General features: G+C 37.0%; 1 protein-coding gene across 3 annotated transcripts in view; it reads left to right on the top strand.

Annotated features, from left to right (window-relative positions):
- Positions 1 to 23,278, top strand: part of eif4g3a (eukaryotic translation initiation factor 4 gamma, 3a) — a 58,382-nt gene that overhangs the window by 21,555 nt on the left and 13,549 nt on the right. For all 3 annotated transcript variants that reach the window (XM_066671082.1, XM_066671084.1, XM_066671083.1), the window contains exons 4-16: positions 952 to 1,044; positions 2,266 to 2,298; positions 8,617 to 8,796; positions 10,837 to 10,948; positions 11,619 to 11,737; positions 12,855 to 12,971; positions 13,238 to 13,328; positions 13,539 to 14,312; positions 15,603 to 15,688; positions 16,330 to 16,567; positions 18,110 to 18,234; positions 20,316 to 20,438; positions 21,974 to 22,129. In XM_066671082.1, the coding sequence (XP_066527179.1) occupies positions 952 to 1,044; positions 2,266 to 2,298; positions 8,617 to 8,796; positions 10,837 to 10,948; positions 11,619 to 11,737; positions 12,855 to 12,971; positions 13,238 to 13,328; positions 13,539 to 14,312; positions 15,603 to 15,688; positions 16,330 to 16,567; positions 18,110 to 18,234; positions 20,316 to 20,438; positions 21,974 to 22,129 (2,247 nt within the window). The remainder of the gene's footprint in view (positions 1 to 951; positions 1,045 to 2,265; positions 2,299 to 8,616; positions 8,797 to 10,836; positions 10,949 to 11,618; positions 11,738 to 12,854; positions 12,972 to 13,237; positions 13,329 to 13,538; positions 14,313 to 15,602; positions 15,689 to 16,329; positions 16,568 to 18,109; positions 18,235 to 20,315; positions 20,439 to 21,973; positions 22,130 to 23,278) is intronic.

Genomic DNA, 23,278 nt, shown 5'->3' on the forward strand with positions numbered 1-23,278 from the left:
GATACTAGTGTTTCAGAGCAGTAAACAGTAAAATAAAAAAATATATAATAATAAGTACATTTTCAAGTTTAACAGTTTAAATATAAAAATGACATTTTACTGGAATGTTGAGATGTATGCAATTTTACTGAATAGGTGTTTAATTAGTCGAGTTAACAGTCAAACATTGGCTGCTTGATTGGTTAAGTAACTACTTGACTACCACACACAGAAATCTTGGTACTTTGGTTGAGATTCTTAAAGCAAACATATTCATTAATTTAAATGTTATGTTATTGTATTTTTTACTTGACTGTTTAATAAGTTGACATAGTAATGTAAATTTAGACGTGTGATTACCATCTTTACATAATTATGATAGCAAACAATATTCCTTTTACATGTTACTGTTACAGAGTCTTTCATCACAGCTTGCATTTTCCCTGATGTAGTATCATTAGCTTATTGCCAACAGGCCTAGAGACGGTCTTTTTTTAGTGTCATATAAAAATCACTGTATTATAGGTTGGGCTGGGTAATATTTCAATATCAATGTATATCGTGATATAAAATGTTTCATTAACAATTATATGATTTTGAAACACATTTTCAATATTTCAGTACAAATTATTTAAAAATCTGTCATTGACTGACGGTTTTTACAGGGCACTGTCGTCAGTTCAGCACACTCAATTTTAATATTAATAATAACATATTCAGTGGATTTTATACTGTTCATATTGATATCGGAATCATATTGTATTGTCCAGAATTAAATATACCATGATATTTTGGCGATATTAGTAAAATTAGGAAAAGCCCAAATTATGTTAATGATAACAATATATGCGTTAAGTAGCCCTATTCGCATTTTTTCCTCTCACACAGAAAATGTAATGATAGAATAACATACACTTATTCATTTGTTTGGTATGAATGATGGCTCGTTACAGTTTTTGTTTGTCTTTCCAGTCTCCATATAGCCCAACACAGAATGCTGGTTCTGCATCCATCATATACTCCCCACAGACACAGCCAGTCAACGTACAGCCTCCCAGCCGACCGGTAAGCATAACTCCTTCAGCATTAACACACAAAATCAAATGTGATATATAAAAGCAGTCATTACATAATTTTCTCCAAATGTAATCTATCAGCCAAGATCAACACTTGCTCTACAGGGTTAATGTATATAACGAGTAATGGAAATTTTACCATGAAACTGAATTTTCGAACAGTTGCACACTGTTATTTAATCTCATTTAAATTTGCATATGTAGTTTTTGACACAATATGACTTACTATTAACTTTGCATGAACATTAACGTAGGGCTTTTTCACACAAAGGTTCATCTTCTCTTACATTGTATACATTTGATCCAGTAAGTTTTGATTTCACACTGCAAATTAGCGCGTGGACTAAAGTACTTCCCTCTACTCTCCCTATACTTAACATGGATTGGTTTATACCATGCTGTTAGTTTTGCGGGTCTGCTGTACATTTGTATTACAGCGGTATCTTCCTTTAGTCTTTGCTTTTTCTTTGCGGCAGTGGAAAACACTTAAAATGCCTTGCCCTTTGTGTGGTGTACTACAATCTGTCAGATCACACAGACATTACAGAGCTTAATAGTGCACTTTTGGTGTGCTATCAGCGGTGCGTTGATTTGGTTTTATCCATGACTTTTCAGAAGTTAAAAACATAATAACAAAACATTTACGCTTTCATAATCGACCATGTGTTCTCCCTATGTCCACGTGGGTTTCCTCCTGGTGCTCCAGTTTCCTGCCACAGCCCAAAAACACATGTTGGTAGGTGAAATGGTTACTCTAAAATGTCCCTAGGTGTGAGTGAATGTGTGAGGGTGACCCCCACCATGACCCTGAACTGGATTACAGACAATGATAGAAAGAGTAATTGACCATCTTTGCCAACTACACATGGCTTCCCTGTGTGCTGACTTTTCCTTTACTGCAGTCAGATAAAAAACCTCACAATCATTAGCTGCTAGCAAGACAACTGCCTGTTTGATATGTGCTGATTATATGAAACAAACAAAACACTGTCCTTTGGAAGATTAAAGTCTTTTTCAATACAGACACAAAGGTAAAGGATTAATAGAATGTAATTTTGAATGTAGTTACCGTTTAGTTAATTGTGTTAGCTGTGCTTTTTACTCTAAACCCTCTCTTTTTCTCTTTCTTTCTTTGTCTTTCTTACCGTTTCGTCTTTTGCTGCTGGTGTCTTCTCCATGCCTGCTCCTGCTCCTGTTTTCTCTGCATCAGTTTGTGACGGGGCCTCGACCCACACACCACCAGGTAACCCTCAGTTGTCTATGGGTTTCTTCCTCTGCTTGTTAGAAACAGTTTTTTAGCAAGACTGAAATGTAATAGCCTGTATTGTTTTATTATCCTGAAATCGCAGAATTGGTTATAAATCCTATTGGTATTTTTTTTAAATACCATTTTATTATTATATTGTACACCACTGTAGTGCTGTAATTGCTATCCTAGGCCAACAAGATTATATTGATGAGATGATAATGATCAGCTTACATACCAGACTGGACAAAGCTTGTAGTGTGAGATGTTTTGGGAGGTTACCAATCTTTTTATATCAGTGGAATGTGCGATGTTATTAATTTACCTGTAATTTGTTGACTTTGTATAGATTCTGTTGTCATACATGGAAAAATTAGTGTAGCACAAACATATTGGAATGTAGAGTTTTAGTAGAGGATTTTTGGAAATCACCTGTATTTCTCACATTCAGAAACCAAGCTTAGACCCTAAATTCCAATTGATGTCATGGTGAGGGAATAATGAAATGACTTCAGTGGTATATTCATGTTCTTAAGGTGCTGGGCTTTCACTTATTGGACCTGTAGCCTTTAGTTGCGTTTGGCTTCTAATTTATTCTATACTTTTTGCATATATAGCTACAAAGATACTATGAAACTTACAAAATTGTTTATGCTAGCCTTTGAAAACTCTATAGTAGGTATGCCAACTTCAAGAGCTGCAGCATCAATAAATAAGGCGGGGGGTGAGTGGGCGGGGGGTTAATATGTAGCAAAAGTAAATAGTACCAGAGCAATATATTGGCACTGTCAGGGGACAAAATAAAAACATTTGAATGTACGAAAAGGTGACATCAAAGATTTTAAACCATTCCCAGCTGCCAGTGTAAGTTAATGTAGGTAATGTTGTATAGCACTGCTATTGGTCCATTCACTATGACATTTTAACATAATGCAAGGGAAAACTGGATGTTTTAAATAAGGTTAAAGGTAAAAATAAATAATAATACCTGCCACATTGCTTGCTATCTGACATGATCCTTTAACTTGGTAATTCTGGGTAATCTCCAGAGACCCAAGACTCTTATTTCAAGGCTCGCGGACATTGCTTCTCTGATTGTTTGCACCTTCCAGTCACCTGGCTGTTTACAGATCTTGCAGACTATTAATAGCACAGTTCCAGTAGGGCAGCATAGCCCTGTAGTCTGGCACCACACACTCTGTGCTGCTGTCACTGGCCACGACCGTGTGTGTGTGTGTGAGGGAGTGAGAGAGAAAAGCCAATTGGAGGTGGAACAATGGCGCTTTCTGCTGCTGCAGAAGCATTAGGATAAAATGCAGCAAAGCCTAAGAAATTTCATTCATCCCATGCTACAAGGCGTCAGTGGCATTCACAGTGACGTTCATCATTCTCATCAGATTTCTTAATGGCGCACACACACACACATTCAGATATTCCTATAAACACATAAAAAGCTCTCTCCCTCTGATAATACTGGAGACATTCTACATTTTTTGATCTTGCCAAAGCAGGCTGCTTGTACTGTTTCAGAATGTTAATGATTAACTCTTATGCAACATTTTTCCAGAGAACCCCTTTTCATGACTTCATTGGAAACTTTCCTGATTCTTACAGTAACTGGTTTTGTTTTCCATCTAAACTGACTCACTGATTTGAAGAAGATGGGTATTGTTGTAGTCTAAAGAACAATAGCATTGCTAAATTTTGAACTTTCAGCAAATTCATAGTAGCAGTAATTCAGATTTGTTATAGATTTTGAAAACATGTTTGTATGATAAGCACATGCTGGGCTTTTAAATTCTTTAAAATACTACAGTAAAATAATTTTTTGTTTGGTTTTGATGTTCTCCAAACATCTGCATATATAATTAGATTTTTAGATTACATTTTTAAGATCTTTTTTTTTTCCCTCATTGTCTTGAATGTGCTAGACCTGTATTTTCTGTATGTTTGTACAAAGTGGTTTCTTCTTTAAACACATTGTTACCCTTAGATTTTCTTTCTAAGAGCAAGTGGCAAATCCAAAATGCCCTAGTTATTATCAAGGAGGCTGTCATACATACGTTACCAGTTATGAGCCATATGCTTGGTTAGCTGGATGCTACATTCAAATATGTGCTTAAAAATTGTTTTTTACATTCATAATATTTTACAGTTAATGCAGAGAAGAAGCTAAGTTCAGGCTTTATTTTTTTTTTCAACATTGGTTTTGTGGCTGCAAGAAGGAAGAGAATAGGGTGGGCCTTATGTGAAACTAATGGATTGGCATAGGATATTTCATGTGTTATCCAGTGTATGATTATAATTAATTAATTGTGATTGTCTAACCCAATCACTAAAGTATACCTTTAAGTAACATTTTGAAGTTCCTATATATACATATACAGTATTATGTTGCTATACTTGCTTTTGACATTTCTGTAATAGTTAACATTATTATCATTATGGGTAAATATCATGTCACTATAATTCATTAAAATGTTTAAAAACCAAAAACAAAAAAATTGATTTTAGTTAAAAATATTGATTTAATTGAAGTGTATATTGCTCAATTAATTTGCAATTATAAATATGTATGTGTAATTTTTTTTTGTTAGTATCTATCAAAACAAAAGTGCTTTGTCTAATAGTCAAGTACCATATTGTAATACTTTTACCTAAGTATGACATAGGATTGAGAACAAGGATTTAAATAGACTCTAGAAAGGATTGTAAGTGGATCAATCTTAATATAGTCCATACAGCTTCCTTTAAATAGGCCTGGATTGACTCTAATTGCAATCATTCAAATTGACTGAGGATGTCCCTAGATGTCTTCATGTCTTTCTACGGTGCAATTTAGGTAACCTTGACTTCAGTAAATCTTCAGTCCGTAATGATATCCTATGGATGACCTCCATCTTAAATTGTCTTACCCTTCGTACACTGTGGAGGCATGACATCTGTGCAGGTTTAAAAAGAGCTGAGCTGGTGTTCTAACTCCAAACGACAGCATGTTCCTGCTTGCCTCCACAGCAGCCTGTCAGCTCCAGCAGCCTACAGGCCATTCAAAACCCAGCAGTGCAGAGAGCCAAGAGGGAGTGGATACTCATCACACATAGACACACACACACATTCTCAAAGACACACTCACTCTCTCACACTTACACATACACAGAGGGCTAGTTGGCTGCTGTTGAATGTAGGTCATTTGTGGGAGTTCCCAGTGAATAGCCCCCTGATGCACATAAACTAACCATTCAAGTGTGGAATCACTTGCATTGTTAATAATGGTTGGTATTTATACAAACAGAAATAATACAATTCAAAGTTAAAGCAAGAGGCAGTACATTACAATGTTTGTCCCAAAAGTCCTCACTGAAGTACTAACAGGAAGCAGAGGTATATTACTGTAATTCTAGTCTTGTGTAGCTTAATGCTTTTGTAAAATGTTGAAATAATGCATTCCAGTTTAATAACATTATAACACACACACACACACACACACATATATATATAATAGTGCAATAGTGTGTTTTTGAAATGAACAAAAGTATTTTTCAGTGTTTCGTCATATCACCAAGAATATTGTTAGTGCCAAAATACCATGGAATATTGTCATATTATTTTAGGGCCATATCACCCACCTCTAACTATATGTAAACATTGCAATCATCCTGATTATCTGTTCTTAATTTTATTTTTTTTATTTATTGGTTTTATATGATTTATAAATTTAAGGAAGTGCGGCACAGTGGTGCAAGAAGTAGTGTCAGGGACCTGGAGTTGTGGGTTCGAGTTGTGGGTTTGAAGTCAGCAGACTCCTTACAGACAAGTTAAACTTCAGCCATGTCATTTTTTTCCCCTCAAACATACTGTTCCACATTAAATGATGCAGAGCTCCTTAACATAAACAAACCAGAGAGAACAGTGCTTCCCTGCAATCGTAGATGTCCCTTTTAAATGCTTTTTGTCATTCATCAAAAACGAAACATGACCCGTTTTCCTCTTTCCATGTGGGTTTTTTTTTTTTTTTTTTTTTTGTGAAAAGAAAACAATTGATGTATGATTCATGAGTAGGTCATTCACAAATGAGATAAGCTGCATGCTTCTGAATGTTTATGCAACATCTGTGCTGTCATCTAAAAACTGTGAATGTACAGCTCTATGTAATTCATGCATTCACTCATAATTTATATGTACATCTTCATTAGGGGCATGGTGGGTCCAGAATCACCCCGTGCAAGGCAGGAACACATGGTAGACAGGTCATTTATCCATGACAGGCATTATGAACTAACACATTCACTCATACCTTCATAGCTATAGACGCTTTTAAATAACCATTCCACCAACCAACATGCAAATTTCGACTCTGGGAGGTAACTGGAGCACCCAGAGGAAACCCGCTCTGTGGACCAGCAAAATAGAAATTTACAGCAAATATAAATTGATGTTAGTAAATAAAAGCTTTAATTTTTACATCAATATCTATTTGAATATATCTTTTATATAAGCATTCTATCATTATATAAGCATTTCAATATTTTTAGCATGAAGGATTTTAATTAATGTGTTATAGTATTTTTACACATATGCAGACACACATTTGTTCTTGGTTTTTCTCCACTGTTGGCACTGGTTTTGGACTACGTTCTTCACATGGCCTGTGTGAGTGTAGTGTTTGAAACGGTCAGTTTTGTGCATTCGCTTTAGGTTCTCTGTTTTCTTCCACTTTATCCACAGTTAGGAATGGTTGCTAAAATTTTAGTTACTTTGTAACTCTAATTGATACTGCTTGATTCAGTTTATGTTAAATTGTTTAAATTTTGTTTGACTAACGTTTACACTGGTTTTCACTAACAATAAAATGTAGTTGATCAGCAAAGACGCAATTGTGGGCTTGAGTTTACTTCTTTAGATTTATAATTTTGAAGTTGTCTTAATAGACTTGCATAACACAGAGGAAAATATAAAGTAATTTTCCATTAATTTTTCACATATGACCCAGTTGTCTAAATAGGGAAAAAAGACTTGCATATGTGTTTTCTGACACTGTCTGTACTTTTGTTAATCTTTTTTTTTTTTTACACCCAGACAAAATTTAGGCTTTACCATTACTGCTTTAATGTTGCATATGTGACATACTTTTAAACTAGAGATGCATGAATACCAATACTGGTATCCGGTATTTCTAATAGTGCCTAGTGCTGCACTAATGATTAGACAACTCAAAATGTTGACGATCTGAAATTATTATTTCACAATCAGTGATGGCATCCCAAGCAAAGTGGAAAAAGTGCAAGTATCTTGACTGTCCTTGAACAAGGTGGGTTTTTGCAGGACCGCCTACCTGAGCAGGCCTAGAAGAGGCATTTGCGCTTACTGATTGACTGACTGAAACCTAATGTTGAAGCACGCATGTGAGAGAAGAAACTGTTCATTCAGACATATTTCACAGTAAGAACTTAAGGTGGCACCACTGCACCGTCTGTTGATAGTTCAGCCATTTCACATTTCAGTCTGTGAGGTAAATTTCAAATTATTGATGTTGTAATGCGGGAAAAGGCTAAATAAAAGATGAACAGATCCAGAAATGAACAATTAAGTTTTTAATTAAACTTGGGGGTTGGGGTATTTGTGCATCGCTATTTTTAACATTTTTATAGACAATAATATGTCAAAATGCCAGAAACCACATACAATTTATTGTGTGTGTGTGTGAGAAAGAGAGAATGAGTATGAGCAGTTGGAAAAATAGAGGGTCACTTCTTGGTTTGATTTTGCCCAGCTGGCTCCCCCATTAGCCTGGTTTGTTGAGGAAATATTAGCTGAGCGAGGATTCTCCTGCAGTTTTCACACACTCTGTTCTCTGAGTGAACAAAGCATTGTACTGGCGCTGAACCCATAATGCCCCTCAATTCTAGACTTTGTGTGTGTGTTTAAAAATGTTTGTTATTGTGATATTGTGCTTTAGTAGGCTGGTATTTTTAAAGTAATTTGCAAATGAGCATGTACTTATTTACAGTGTTTTTGATGTTTTATTCACATAACCCAACTAAGGCTAATTATATAGGAACAAATGTTAAGGACACTATTAAACCATTAAGCATTGCTGGTTGAGCAGCGCATATTTAATATATTTTAAGTTATATCAAAATCACCATTATTCATTAATGTGTTTAGTCAAATCTAACCGCAAAGTAATATACAAATTAGGAATTTTTATTATATTTTTTTCCTCTTGTTTACTTGATTCAATTTTACTTTACAAATGAACTTGGAGGAATTGGTTCCTAATAAATTTACACCTCTCACCCTCTTCTCTGTCTCTAGTTTCTGCATAGGGCTCAGATGCAGACAACTAGACCTGCTCTTCCCACGAACACTCCCTCAATCCGGCCTGGCTCTCAGACTCCAACAGCTGCTGTTTACCCCCCCAATCAGACCATCATGATGGCTATGACCCCAGTGCCCTTCCCATCACCACAGACGGCTCAGTACTACATACCACAGGTACACAAAAAGCACTCAAACAAGATGCATTTATGGAAGTAAAACAACCACTATTCAGCATCTACAGCACTACAAAATATTTCAACATATCATCACTGTCCAAAGATAAACATGTATCTCTATTTTTGTTTATTTTTGTTTGTTTGTATGTTTGTTTTACAACATTTTTAAATGTCAGCTGTCTTTTACATTTGGTTGAAAGTTTCATGATGACCAATAGAAATATTCCAAAATTGCTTAAAATCAAACATTTTTACATTACTTTCATTGAATTTAAATTTCTTCTTTAAATTCACTATTTTGGAGACGCAGGATTCACTTTGGACAATAATGATATAGTAAAATATCAAAAGGCCAAGCTTCACATGCATAAATATTTGTGACCATATTAGTGAGAATCTTCAACATTTTCAGTTTTTCAGTATATTATTTTTATTTATTTAAGCAAGTACTAAGCTAGAAACGTATTGGAAATATTTATTAGCTTTCAGCTGATGACTCAAACAAACATTCACCACCTCTCTCTAAAAGTCTAAGAAGTTTTAACTGTTTTCGTAGGACTCTGATGTGTCATCTGTTGGCTGAAAATGCAAATTTTCTCCTGATTGTCAAATCTAAAATCCTTGGAAAATAATTATGCCATATCTACTAAATTTGCAGAAAGGTATTTTGTTGGTATTTGCAAGTGATGTGAAAAAACACTCTGATACTTGGGAAACCTACACATTATGCCTACTGGATATTTTATGACATCCTATCCTAAATCCATATGCATTATTATGGACCCCACCCCCCCCCAAGCTTCCACTCTTCTGGGAACGCTTTCTATAAGAGTTTGCTGTGTCTGTGTGAATATTTGCCCATTCATTCCCAAGAGCATTTGTGAGGTCAGACACTGATGTTGGACAAGAGACCTTGGCTCACAATCTTGGTCCTATTTCATCCCAAAAGTGTTTGCTGGGGTTGAGGTCAGAACTCTGCGGGCCAGTCAATTTCTTTCACACCAAACTCATTCAGCCATGCTTTTATGGCCTTTGCTTTGTGCAATAGGACAAATTCATGTTGGAACAGAAACGGGCCAAAAACTGTTCCCACAAAGTTGGAGGCATAATGTCCAAAATGTTATTGGAATTATGCGGCCTTGACCAACCCCTGAAAAATAACCTCATAGCTTTATTCCTCCTCCACCCACCTTTAGAGTTGGCAAAATGCAGTCAGTCAGGTGAAGTTCTCTTGAAAACCCAATTAAATTGAAAACCATTAAACAGCCAGATAGAGAAACCTGGTTGGTCAATCCACAGAACATGTTTCTACTGCATCAGAGTCCAGTGGAGGCATGCGTTACACTGCAACATCTGATGTTTTTCATTGTACTTGGTGATTTAAGGCTTTTGTGCTCATGTTGACGTCACTGGAGGTTTGAAACTCTGCAGTTATTGAGTCAGCAGAATGTTGGTGATTTTTTTGGCACTGTGCTCCTAAGCTCTTGTGACCCCGCTCTATAAATTTGTTTTTGCCACTTTGTGGCTGAGTTGATGTGGTTCCTAAATCTTTCAGTTTTTAATTATACCACTCGCTGTTGATCATAGAGTATCAAGGAGGGAAGAAATTTCACAAACTGACTTGTCACAATGGTGGCATTCTATTAAAGTACCACACTTGAATTCAGTGAGCTGTTTAGAATGACACATTCTTTCACAAATGTATGGCATGTATGGCACAAAAAGGCAAACTGTATGGCTAGGTGCTTGATGCTATACACCTGTGGTAATTCAGTAAAATCAAACACCTTAATTCTGTGATTAGGATCTGTGTCCCAATACATTTGTCTATATAGTGTACATTTAACAGTCGGTAGTTTTCCGTTCGTAAATTAGTTAAATGTTGAATTTCTTCTGTAGTTATTCCATGACATATATCATTAACTTACATTTAAGTTACATGTTTTCTTTTTATGTACACAAAGCCTGATTTGGCTGTTTAGGTTATCACTTGTGTCAGCACTGAACCCAATATATAGTTTCTCTTCTCTGTTCTCAGTATCGTCATAGTGCACCTTACGTTGGACCCCCACAGCAGTACTCTGTGCCACCTCCCACGTCTGGAACCTTTTACTCCGGACCTGGACCAGGGGAATACCCCACACCCTACGGTCAGTGCACCCAAAATTAAATCTGCATTACAGACTCCAGTGCATTTTTCAGCCTGTTTGTCTCTCTCACCCAGCTGGTTTTAGTTACGTGTGGTTATTTTCAGCCTGTCTGATAGCTGCCTGATCTGGATGGTTTGTTCATGCTCCAGTATGTTCTCCTCAGTAGCTGTTTTGATCAGTGACTCATACGAAATGGATCACACCGGCGCTGTGACTCACTCTTTCTTTTGTTAGACCGGCAATGTGTCTAGGGAACTTCTCAGTAAATACAGATAGCTTTTACCTTAATGAAAACAGAAGTCAAGGACTTTTTAAAAAAATATTAGGTATTCATTTCTCCTGATCAAAAAGCATAAACCGTATATTTAACAGAAAGGAACAAATATCTTCCAGAATAACCATGGCTTTTATTTCAGTATGACTTTTGGGAGCTTCATGGTTTGATTAGCAAATTTTCTTTTGTTCTGTTTGTTTACATTTTTACTTGATAGCAGTGTCTAGACAACAGCACATCACAGTTGTTAGGAGTGCCATTTTCTTTTACTTTAATCTCATTGTGCAGATGGGTAATGTAATCTACATCTGATCTTTATGTTCTATACCAATCTGTATCCTTTTAAAAGAATAGAAATGTCAAGCAATAAGCTTCATTCTCTCTCTGTTTCTTTAGCTCCGGCAGCAGCTGGTCCAACATATTTTCCAGGTCAGGCTGTATACCCTTCTTCTGCCCCCATCATAGTGCCTACAGTACCACAGCAGCCTCCTCCAGCCAAGCGTGAGAAGAAGCCAGTAAGTGTACAGGAGGTCCTCGGGTTACGTCAGTCCCGAGTTACAATGTTTCGTGGTTATGACACATCTCCCATTTACTGTATAAAGTCTTGTTTCGACTTAAGTGGTTTTGCGTCGTGTTTGGTGTGCGCGGCGGAAGAATACACGGTTACGCGGCTCGGGCCGAGGTGTTTTTTGATAATTACTGTGTTAGGATAGGTGTTAGGATAGGATAAATGCTTACAGTATGTTATTTACGTACAGTATGTACGTGTGTTTCGACCTACACCGAAAATCGGTTTACGACGCGACGTAGGAACGGATCGATGTCGTAAGTCGAGGACCCCGTGTTTAAAAAGCAATAAGGCAGATATGTCACAACACTGAAAGATATTTTCACAATAGCAACTGGTAGTGCTGCACAATATATACATTTTCTATTATTTTGATAAAGCCTTGTTCACTGTGATGATTTGTGTTACAGCGGTTTTTTTGTTGTTTGTTTGATTTTGTCATAAACAATATTGAGAAATTCAGACATCCACATTAGATCTACAACGGACAAGAATGGGTAGAATTCAAGGTTATATACTTTGCTGATTGATTACTTTTAACGTAAATATTTTATGTTTAGCCATGTCCTGAACTAAAAATGCTTTATTATAAGCATCAGTTTTATTATGTAAGCAGAGCTTTTTCCCTGCTGCAAAAATTGGCACAGCAACACAGTCTTTTACCTAATCACTAAAAGTAGTAAAAGTTTAAATTTATATTATTTGCAGTGTGTGCGTTATCCAGCCACAACTCTGGGGGCTTCTGGCAGTTTTCCATTCTCTGATTTTTTTTTTTCACTTAGGATGAGAGATACATCAAGATAAATAAAAACAAAATCAAGCCCAACGTTAAAAAAAAAAGTCTAAAAAAGTTTCCAACACCCAGTTTTATGGCATGTCCCAATGGCTGCTGAGCATTACTACTTTTCTCTCACTTTGTCAAAAAAGGTGCGTCTTGGGCAGGTGCCATATCATATAACACTGGGATTTGCTTGAATTATAGTTTGCAAGAATAAATTCCATTCCTGCTGTTCCTGCTCCACTGTTGAGTGACCTCTCTGCTGTTCATTTGATTTTCCTTGCAGATCCGGATCAGAGATCCTAACCAGGGAGGAAAGGACATCACAGAGGAGATCATGTCCGGGAGCAGGAATCCCACACCCCCTGTGGGTCACACATTCTCCACCCCCACACCACCTCAGGTTGGTTCAGCACAAACACACGGTTATTAAATGCAAACCACACTTCAATTGTTTGGTTTTGGAATGTTATAATTGATTACAGTAAAGTTAAATAAAGTATGTAAAAAGAAAAAAATGTATATATTTTTACCAAAATGAAATTCTAATATATGTCAGTTCATTACAATATGATGGCAAGCTTGTTGTTGTAAGTAATGCTTTATTTTCAGTGATTTTGCCAATATTGATAAAACTCATGCATTTGTCCTCTTTTGTATCCACAACAGAGGAGTGCCAGTCAAACTCCTGAGCAGTGGATGAACATGGATCCACCTTATAGACTTAGCCCTGTATCTACAGACATTAAGCCTTCTTCGGGTAAGCTGTTCACTCAGATTTTTAGTTAGTCTTGTATATCATTTAATATATATAAAGTAAGGTATTATATGACCAAATTTAGTATATAAAAGTGTAAACAAATGTAAGAAAATTGAGATCAGATTAAATAAACAACAGAGTGAGAGGGATACAAAATAGCTTAATGATGTTTGAATGCCTAACCTTTTTTTTTTAATGCATTATTATTAGAGGACAAGTCTAGAGTGGATTCCAGCCCCCGTACACCTTCATCCCCTGGACTTAGGACTTCAGAACCCTCCATGGAACAGAGAGAATCTCAAAGTCTTCCTTTATCAGGCTCTTCTTCTCCTTCTCTCATAGAACCAGAGATGCCTGCAGCACCCCCTAGTGTTCCACTTTCTCTTAGCACATGCAAGCCTACTGCTGCAGGAGAACCTGAAGAGCATCTTCAGCCCATTTCTACAGTTTCTGCTGTTTTACCCCAATCTCCTGCCCCCGACACAGATAATTCTCTTCCAGAAGTTTCTCCAAGCCCTTCAGCCTCTCCTTCACCTCCTCTGAAAGCAGTTAATGGTTTAGCTGATTCTCCAGCTCCCTCTCCCTGCTGTGAAACAGAATGTTCATCTCAGGAGACCCTTGCTCCTCCTACACCTAACCCTCAGTTTTCAACCATAAGCTCACTTGTTACAGAAGAACCTCAAAATGAAGCTCCTGTTTTAAGAGAACATCTCCAGGCAGAAAGTCCGTCTTCGCCATTTGACCATGGCACCCAGACTTCATCCTCCTCAACCAACTCATCGCCCTCTAGCATCACCACAGCTGCTGTAGCGCCCCCTCCTGGTCTCTCGCCAGTACTTAAACCAATTTCCAGTGAAACCGAAGAAATAAGCAAAACCACAGACACTAATAACATCCACGTAAAAATTGAGGCGGCCATGCATGAGCCTGATGGTTATTCAGAGTCACCAAGTCAAACTAATTCCAGAAAGATGATGCCAGCAGGTACCATGCATATTTTTTTGTCTCCAACAATCATGAAACCTTTATCACAATGCCATATATATGTGTATCCATTCATTCATATTCTGTAAGCGCTTATCCAGTTCAGGGTCGCAGTGGGTCCGGAATCACTGGATGCATGGCAGGAACACACACTGGAGTGGGTGCCAGTCCTTCACAGGGCGACACATTCACACATTCACTCACAGTCACCTATTTGGATTCGTGACTCTTTTTGGGTCATGAATCCACCTACCAATGTGTGTTTTTGGACCGTGGGAGGAAACCGGAGCACCCGGAGGAAACTCACAGGGAAAACACACCAAATTCCTCACAGACAGTCATCCATGTATAAAATTTATATTATATAGGCCTAGTACTTTCCTGGCAAGGAAGGTCTTTAATAATATTAATTTAAACAAACTTATAAATAAACATTAGTAGTTAAATTTAATATTAGAGACTCACCTGCAGTTTTTACAGCAAATTTGGGGAATTAATAATCTTTCAAGTGCAAATATGTAATTGCACAAAATTTCCATTGAAGGGGCATTCAAGGAGAAGACAACAAAGTATTCAACATTATTTTTCTGGTATCAAGTGAAAAAGAAAATGAAACAATTTCACTATAAGCAAACTTGGCATATGTTTCTCACTAAGCCTTTTTTCACTCGCTCATTCCATGCCTCATAAGTGTACTCCATTCACTAGTGCTTTATAGATCAGCAGTGAGCTACGCCCCCACTCGTGTTACTCAGGTATCTAGCCCATTGAGACGCAACTTCTTTGAACCAGTGCGTGGGTGACATTTGTACACAAAGATGTCTGATGTGGTTCAAAATGCTATTGCTAAATCCAGCCCAACAGTTCTGACTTTGATTGAAAATTTCAGGCTTTACACAAGGCAACTTGCAGAAGCAGAAGGGTGCTATATTTAAGCATGTATTTTTAAATCATTCTTGACTCAGTATTGCAGCTTATTTCAGTTTACAAAGTTTACAAATAACTCTAACATTGCTGAATTAATTGCATGGTTTTTAAACAGAATAATTTATATTTAAAGATATTTATATTGCTGAATTATTTGAACCATATACATGGAACATGTATATTTGCTAATTTTGTTGTTTAGTGTCTTGATTAGGTTTCAGCTTGTAGCATAAATTCCAGGGTGAAAAAATATCACCTTTTTTGTTATACACACTTTGATTGTGAAATTTGTTTGTGAAAGTAGTTTTTCTGTGTATTAATCAAGTGAATATTTTCAAACAATTTTTAATTCCTCTCCATTAGCACAAGCTGCTTCTGAAGCACCAAAGGGCTGGAACAGACCAAATGAAGAGTGTGTGAATGTGGAGCCTCAACACAAGGAGTGTGAGGTGTGTGTATTTGTGGTGTTCCATTGAATGTAATGACAATGTTAATTATACCTTGGAAAAGAATCAGATTTACACTATTCAACCTTACTGTAAATAAAATGTATCAGCCAAGACTTCTTTGGGATAAGAATGTTTTGCACTGGACATTGGACGCTTGGACAAAAGATGGCTAATTAATGTGGTCTGGTACAGTGTTATGCAACAATAAGCATATCTAATTAAGATTTTGTAACAGCTTAATGTAGTTTAAGGCATTTTTCTCATGATATCAGAAGGCATAGTGCATGATGCCAGTTGGTAAGATATGTCACTACCACTTGCAGAAGTTAAATTGGATGAGAGCGTACTAGAGCACCCTTCGTTTTGTGTGTCGTAAATTAACATACATTTTTAGCTGATATCTTTACATAGGTATGTACTAAATCCTACCTTTTTTCCTCTTTCATTTCAACTTTATCTTACGTTTTAAAGAGATAACAGGAGGAGATAAAGGTAGTAGATAAAGGAGCCTTTATCTGCTTTTGCCTCACTGACCGTATTTTAGGGAGAAGGGAATACTTGGTTTACAAATCCTTGTCTGATTCTTATTTGCAGTTGCATATAACTAAAAGCTTGTCTCTGTTCCTTTGTTTACACCCCAGGAGGAGCCAATTACAGACAGTTCTGCTAAAGATGAAGCGTCTCGGCCAGAGATTACAAACGGCTCCGCTCCAGTCAAGGAGCTTCAAGAGAGCCCTCCTGTTCTTGAGGAGAATGGAGAAACTGAGGTGGAACCACTAAGGAATGGAGCTGGACATGTGTCAGAGACAGAGAGCATGGACAGTGGGATCACTGAAGACAGGAAATGCTCTACAGGGACCCCATCACTTATCCAGGAGGGTAAGGGTTGTGTCACATAAGAATTTGTTTTATTTATTTATTTGTTTAAATGTTCACAGTCACAGTTTCCCAATATTCAAGTAAAAACATACACAGATGAGCCAAAACTTTAGGCTACTCACAGATGAAGATTAAAATATTGATTGTCTTATGACATCAGCATGTGAAATATATGTGTGAGGTATATTTTATGGTAAGTGACCTAATGGTTAGAGAAGAGTGCTTAGGACTGAAGTTGTTGGTTTGATTCCCATGACCGACAGGAATATGGTGGGCGGTGGGATTAAAGTAATAGCACTGTCCTCCCTCAGTCAACAGCTGAGGTGCCCTTGAGCAAGGCACCGAACCCACAACTGCTCTACAGGCGCCCTACACTGCCCTACACTCTGGGTGTATGTTCACAGTCCCTAGTGCAATAGTGTGTGTGTGTGTGTGTGTGTGTTCACTGCCACAGATGGGTTAAATGCAGAAGACACATTTCTTTGTATGTTGTACAATGACAAATAACTGCACATTAATGGTGTTTGTACCTACTTGACTCTGCTCAGCATGACTTGTCGCACTTTTCACCCCTGATCCTGGTGAAAGCTAATTGTAGCTTGTGATGTCACAAAAATCCCTTTTTGCGTGTTTTGAAAACCACAACATCAATGGAGGGGGTATCGAGCACTGTTGCTCATCATTTATTTTTTTATTTATTTATTATGGGGGTGGGATTTTGTTTGTGTTTTTTTGGAACAGAACATGTGAAAAAGCAAAATAGCAGAGTCAAGTAAGTATCATGAGGTGGAAATTATTAGTCAACATGTTTGGTGGAAGAGCATGAATACCTGGGCCACTTTGTAATGTCCATTTGATATGGCTGTAAACGGCAGTTCTTGTACACTCTCAGAAAAACTGGCACTTTGGTGATGCCTTTTGCTGTCACTGTGTTGGTACCCTCAAGGGTACATTTTAGCCTGGGAACATAATTGTACCATATTTGACATGAATTGTAGGTTTTTAACTTGTTTATTCATATGCCTCGTTTAACATCCAGTACTTATATGTAATTACTCTATTTTGCGCAGTTCTATAATGAAAGCTTACAAATATTTACCTCTCCATCTGGACAAGAGAATGCAATGTATCTTTTAACACATTTAACAACCACTGTTTTAACTTTTTAAAGGTACATTTACACTGAAAAATAATTAACCTGTATGATACCTTTTGTTTTCTGGGCGCGAAGGATGCTCATGGTTAACAGCCTTCAGAAGCTAGAAACAATGTTCTAAGCAAGGACAAATTTACAAACGGTGACTGGTTGTTAGGTGACTAGGCCTTATAGACTGGCCACCTGTTTCAAGCAGAAGAGTCACTTCTGAGCTGTATTGTTTTGAGTGTTTTGGATCTGCTTTTTTGTTTGTTTGGAAGTCTAAAGAAATCACAAAATCAAGGATTACAAACGTGTCTCTGCCAGTGAATTTGAAGTGTTGATTTTGCATACTGCATACTGAACATTTATGGTGTTATGGACTTTCTATCTTCTGTTTTTTTCAGTGCTTATACAGTCCAATGGTAAAAAGCAGTATGACCGGGACTTCTTGTTGGGCTTCCAGTTCATGCCGGCATGTATGCAGAAACCCGAGGGTTTACCTCCAATCAGTGACGTTGTTCTAGACAAGGTGAGTTCCTCCACTTTATTAACTCTATTAATGGGTATCTTCTTGTTGCTGGATTAGTTTTGCCAGAGAATGCTGAGCAGTGCGGTGTTGAAAGTTTATAGCATTACATTAGTTTCGTTTATGTCATATTAGATTAGAGTAGGACTGCTGTAATTGCCGGGTTCAGCCAGACCATTCTAACCAAAATTCTGATTCTTGCTTAAGAAAGGATTGAGGACAAACTTGATCTAAAAGAGAAACCCCGAGTCCTAGACCTTCTGGAATGTTCAGTTCATTTTGAGATTTTATCAGTAGTTAGAAACATATGAACCAAATGTGTCTAAAACGTCTTAGAAAATATTCTTAACTACTTAAGCAGAACCCTTGACCACAAAATCAAGATTGTTAACACATTCAGTCAGGTGAATCCCAATTTTGACTTGTATGAAAAAAGCACAATCTAACAATGCTGTTTTATACCTATAAAAGCAGTGTAGTTGTTTCCTCATGTTTCTTGTGTACAAAAACAGCCTGAAGTTAGGACTGGAGCTCATATCTGTCTCTGCTGGGCAACTCTGTTCAGAGCCTTCAGACATCCTGTTTCCATTAAAATTGCATTATGGTTATGTCACACTTGGCAGTGAGCTCAATTTAGCCGAAAGACAAGCGGGAAATTTCATACTGTCCACATCACATTTACAATTTCACACCCTAATCTTCTCTGAACTCTCTTCAGTTAAGGCAGTAGTTCAGCCAAAAAAAGTGCATTTACATTATTTTATGGTAACAGGCAAATTGTGTAAGTGTGTGATGGTTTACACAGGCAGTTTGCACAATGATTGAATGATTGTAACTGCAGACACAAGACCTACCAGATGGACTAAATTTGGGGTGAGGGGGAAATTTTGTAGGTCACAATGATGGATGATAAAATTGTGACTCAAAATAAACGAGCTATTTGGATGCAGTCACTCAGATGCTTGACTCATTTCTTATCTTAAGCATTCAGTACTTTCAGTTTCAGATCGAGTTACTAGTTTAGATGTCACTTTGAATGTTGCATTACTACCATCTGGTTTTCACTTTCTGTCACGTGGTTAATGGGGCATAATTTGTTAAACATGCTGATAGGAAATGGATGCAGAGGGTTGGTCCTTATGACAAGGACATACTGCTCCCTTCTGGGAGGTACTGTAAGTTACCCAGGGCACAAACAAATGATGTAGGAGCTATATCATATTTTCTTGGGTATTATCTTTATCCAACACAGCCCTCTAAATTAAATGTGCTGTTTATATATATATATATATATATATATATATATATATATATATATATATATATATATATATATATATATATATCTTCATTGTTTCATTGGCTATATTATCATTCAAAAATAAATCTGGGCTTATATTCTGGGTACACAAGTTGTGCCACATAGACATGATTTCCACTCTATTTCTACGCTTTACATGATCTGATATTTTCTGCAGCTCCAGTTCTGATGTAGTGGCAAAAGTGCATTGTAACATAATAGGAAAATGAAACAAATTCTGTAACAGATTACTAAAAATTAAAATTAATTTTCTTAATACAGGAAGGGACATTTCCTTTATTAAACTGCTACCATTCTTACTTCTGAAACAATTTTTTAAATTGTGGATATTCTGCAAGACCATTACAATGCACTTAATTTTATAAATTTTAGATTGGGTATTTTCTTTGTTTGTTTAAATGTGATTTCAACTGTTGATTAGCATTTAGCTTATTTACTTATTACTACCTCTGAATTTGTTAACAGAAGATTTAAATGCATTAATGCAATTTGTCTAAAGGTTTTATAATGTGTCCTTTGTGCTCTGATGCAGCCATTGTGAAGGTAGACTAATGTGCAAAATCACACAAATAAGATCTATATCAAATTGCTTTTTTAGATGCAATCAGCAGTGACAGCCACACTGCTATCAGCTCAGTTTATGGAGGGTTTTGTTCTGTATAGAGTGGAACGGAATGGGGAAATCTGGCTTTTCTTTCATATTTGACTTCATGTCTCCCCTCTGCTGGTGAACTCATGATATTTTTGAATTGCGCTTTTTCAGATTAACCAAATCAAGGTACCATTGATTAGGATGGTGGACCCTCGATTGCTCGCCAGGGGGCCAGACTTCACTCCAGCTTTCGCTGATTTTACCAGATCGTTAGCAGGAGCACGAGGACCAGCAGTGAGTGATGTACACACACATCCACACACTGTCCTGATTTTTACCACATTTTGTTGTCTTTGCAGACTTTTCTAGTTGGTTGATTTTCATGATTATTTTACAATTAAGTGAAAAAATGTTTCTATTAGTAAAAACAATCCTTTGTCTGTTTTGTTTTGACTATAATGAACTAATTTAGTTTTCAGCATCATGATCCTCAAGAAGTCTTACTTGATATGAGATTATGTGCAAGAAAATATTAAACAGTTTCTTAAAATACTTTTTTTAACATTTCATAAAAATGTCATTTTACAAACTCTTAGGAAAAGTAACTATTGAACTTTGGGCAAAAGTTTGTTTAAACAAAGTTTGATTATTGATGTGTGACTTGTTTGCTGAAGACATCACAACAATGGGCGGCACGGTGGCGCAGCAGGTAGTTTCTCAGTCACACAGCACCAGGGGCCTGGAGGTTCTGGGTTCGATTCCCGCTCCGGGTGACTGTCTGTGAGGAGTGTGGTGTGTTCTCCCTGTGTCCGCATGTACTCCAGTTTCCTCCCACAGTCCAAAAACACACGTTGGTAGGTGGATTGGCGAGTGTCTGTAGGTGTGAGTGAATGTGTGTGTTGCCCTGTGAAGGACTGGTGCCCCCTCCAGGGTGTATACCCGCCTTGCGCCCAATGATTCCAGCTAGGCTCTGGACCCACCGCGACCCTGAACTGGATAAGCGGTTACAGATAATGAATGAATGAATGAATGAATCACAACAATGGCACAACAAAATTGGCATTACTAACAAATATTGTCACAAATATCAGCATGTGTGATATTGTTATTATTTTAAATTAACTTGCCTTTAATATGGTGAATTGCTGCCAAAAGGTAGCATTTTATTCTGCATGACCTTCATGACATGGAAACTCACATACCTTATTAATAGGCTTCAGACATATTATAACTTATATGTAAGATAGTTCAGAGATGTTGACATGAAATTTATTCAGCATCAGGTGGGTTTATGCACTGCAAATATGTTAGCCTAGTTTAATAATTTAAGTGTATGCATTTATTCTTTGTTATAGATCATAAATCATCTGTTTTAACATCAAAATTGAAACCTTATAGGGGAAGGAGCAAAAGTTTCTTTCGTTTAATGTCATGTAGTGAGAATTTCATCCATCCATCCATTATCTGTAACCGCTTATCCAATTTAGGGTCGCGGGGGGTCCAGAGCCTACCTGGAATCATCGGGCGCAAGGCGGGAATACACCCTGGAGGGGACGCCAGTCCTTCACAGGGCAACACAGACACACACACATTCACTCACACACTCACACCTACGGACACTTTCGAGTCGCCAATCCACCTGCAACATGTGTTTTTGGTAGTAAGTATTTATTTCAAGTAATTGTGTTTCAATTGGTTTGTTCCACACAAATTTTCATGCAATGCAAGTGGTAGTAAGTATGTGCAACTGATTTTGATGTGGCATTGACAGAATATACGTAGCACAAAGTCTTTGTTGCCATAGTAACAATCTGGTTTCTTGTTCTTAGCTCCTCAGCCTGGGTGCCCGGCGGCCACCACCACGGAAGATCATCATGAATGTTTCTGTGAATGATGATGTGCAGCTGAAAAAGGCTGAAAACGCCTGGAAACCTGGCATGAAAAGAGAGACAGTCACAGATGACCCAGAGACTTTGAAAACTCAGGTATACACACAGTTTAAAACATAAAAAAAAACATTCGATATAGGTACCTTCCCATGGATTTAAATATAGAACACACTAAATCATATTTAATTTTATATTGATTCCAGCATTGCTTTGTTTTAACCAAGAATTACTTGGAGGAGGGGGGGGGACAGTTATCAGATATATTTATCCTATCTGTTGACCCAAGTCATATTATATTTTCTATCAGCTGCTATAGTGGAACCAGTGAATAATATTACTCTACCATGGATAGAGTTTCGGTTAGAACATCACATCAGCAAAGTCAGATTAATAATGACATTTATGAAAATTCTAACAAAGTTAAAGATTATTTGTCCATTAAAGAGTTACAACTCATAAAATTAGCTATTTTTTAACTATTGATAAATGAGAATTTTTTTTTATCCAGTATCAAGAAGCCAGCTTGTATGAAAACTTAAATCTTATGTACAAAAGAAAACAAAACCGTGGACGGCTAAGCATTTCCATATTTGTTATTGATGGCCTTGAAGCTGATAAGTCGTGTATGTTCCCCTTTCTCTCCCGCTCCTATCTCCTACATATGTTCCCCTTTTCAGTAAAAGCCCATGGACTGTTACTTTTTAATATGTATGTATCTTTTTAACCTTTTAATTATCAGAACATTTTGCATTTTCATGCTGTTTTCTCCTACTCACATTAAACTCCTTCAAAGCTTCAGGTTTTATAAACACATGGCACAAATGTTGATTGATGCATTTGATAATTATTCGCCATGGCCTGCACTGCTGCAGAAGTTGTGCAATCCACATCAAGGGATGACTTCTGCTTGTGGTCTGTCACATTGTCCTTGGTTCACAAGTGTGAAGCCTCTTACAAGCTAAGAGTTATTTCTTATTTCTGATATTTGAATAACAGGTATATAAATAAAATATAATTATCTGACCGTTAATCGACTATAAAATGTATAAACATTATCACAATTAGTTACAATTATACTTGAGCTACATTCTTAATTGATAGGTTACAGTCTTCACTCTCAGTTCTTGTCACATGATTTGAATAAAGGATGTAAACATGGCTAAATATAGATTACATTTCCACAAAGTAATATATTTTCATTGTATTTGGATCATACTGAGCTATTTTCTTCTCTACACAAACGTT

Source organism: Hoplias malabaricus, chromosome 5 (assembly GCF_029633855.1).
Source record: "Hoplias malabaricus isolate fHopMal1 chromosome 5, fHopMal1.hap1, whole genome shotgun sequence".
NCBI classification, from domain to species: domain Eukaryota; kingdom Metazoa; phylum Chordata; class Actinopteri; order Characiformes; family Erythrinidae; genus Hoplias; species Hoplias malabaricus.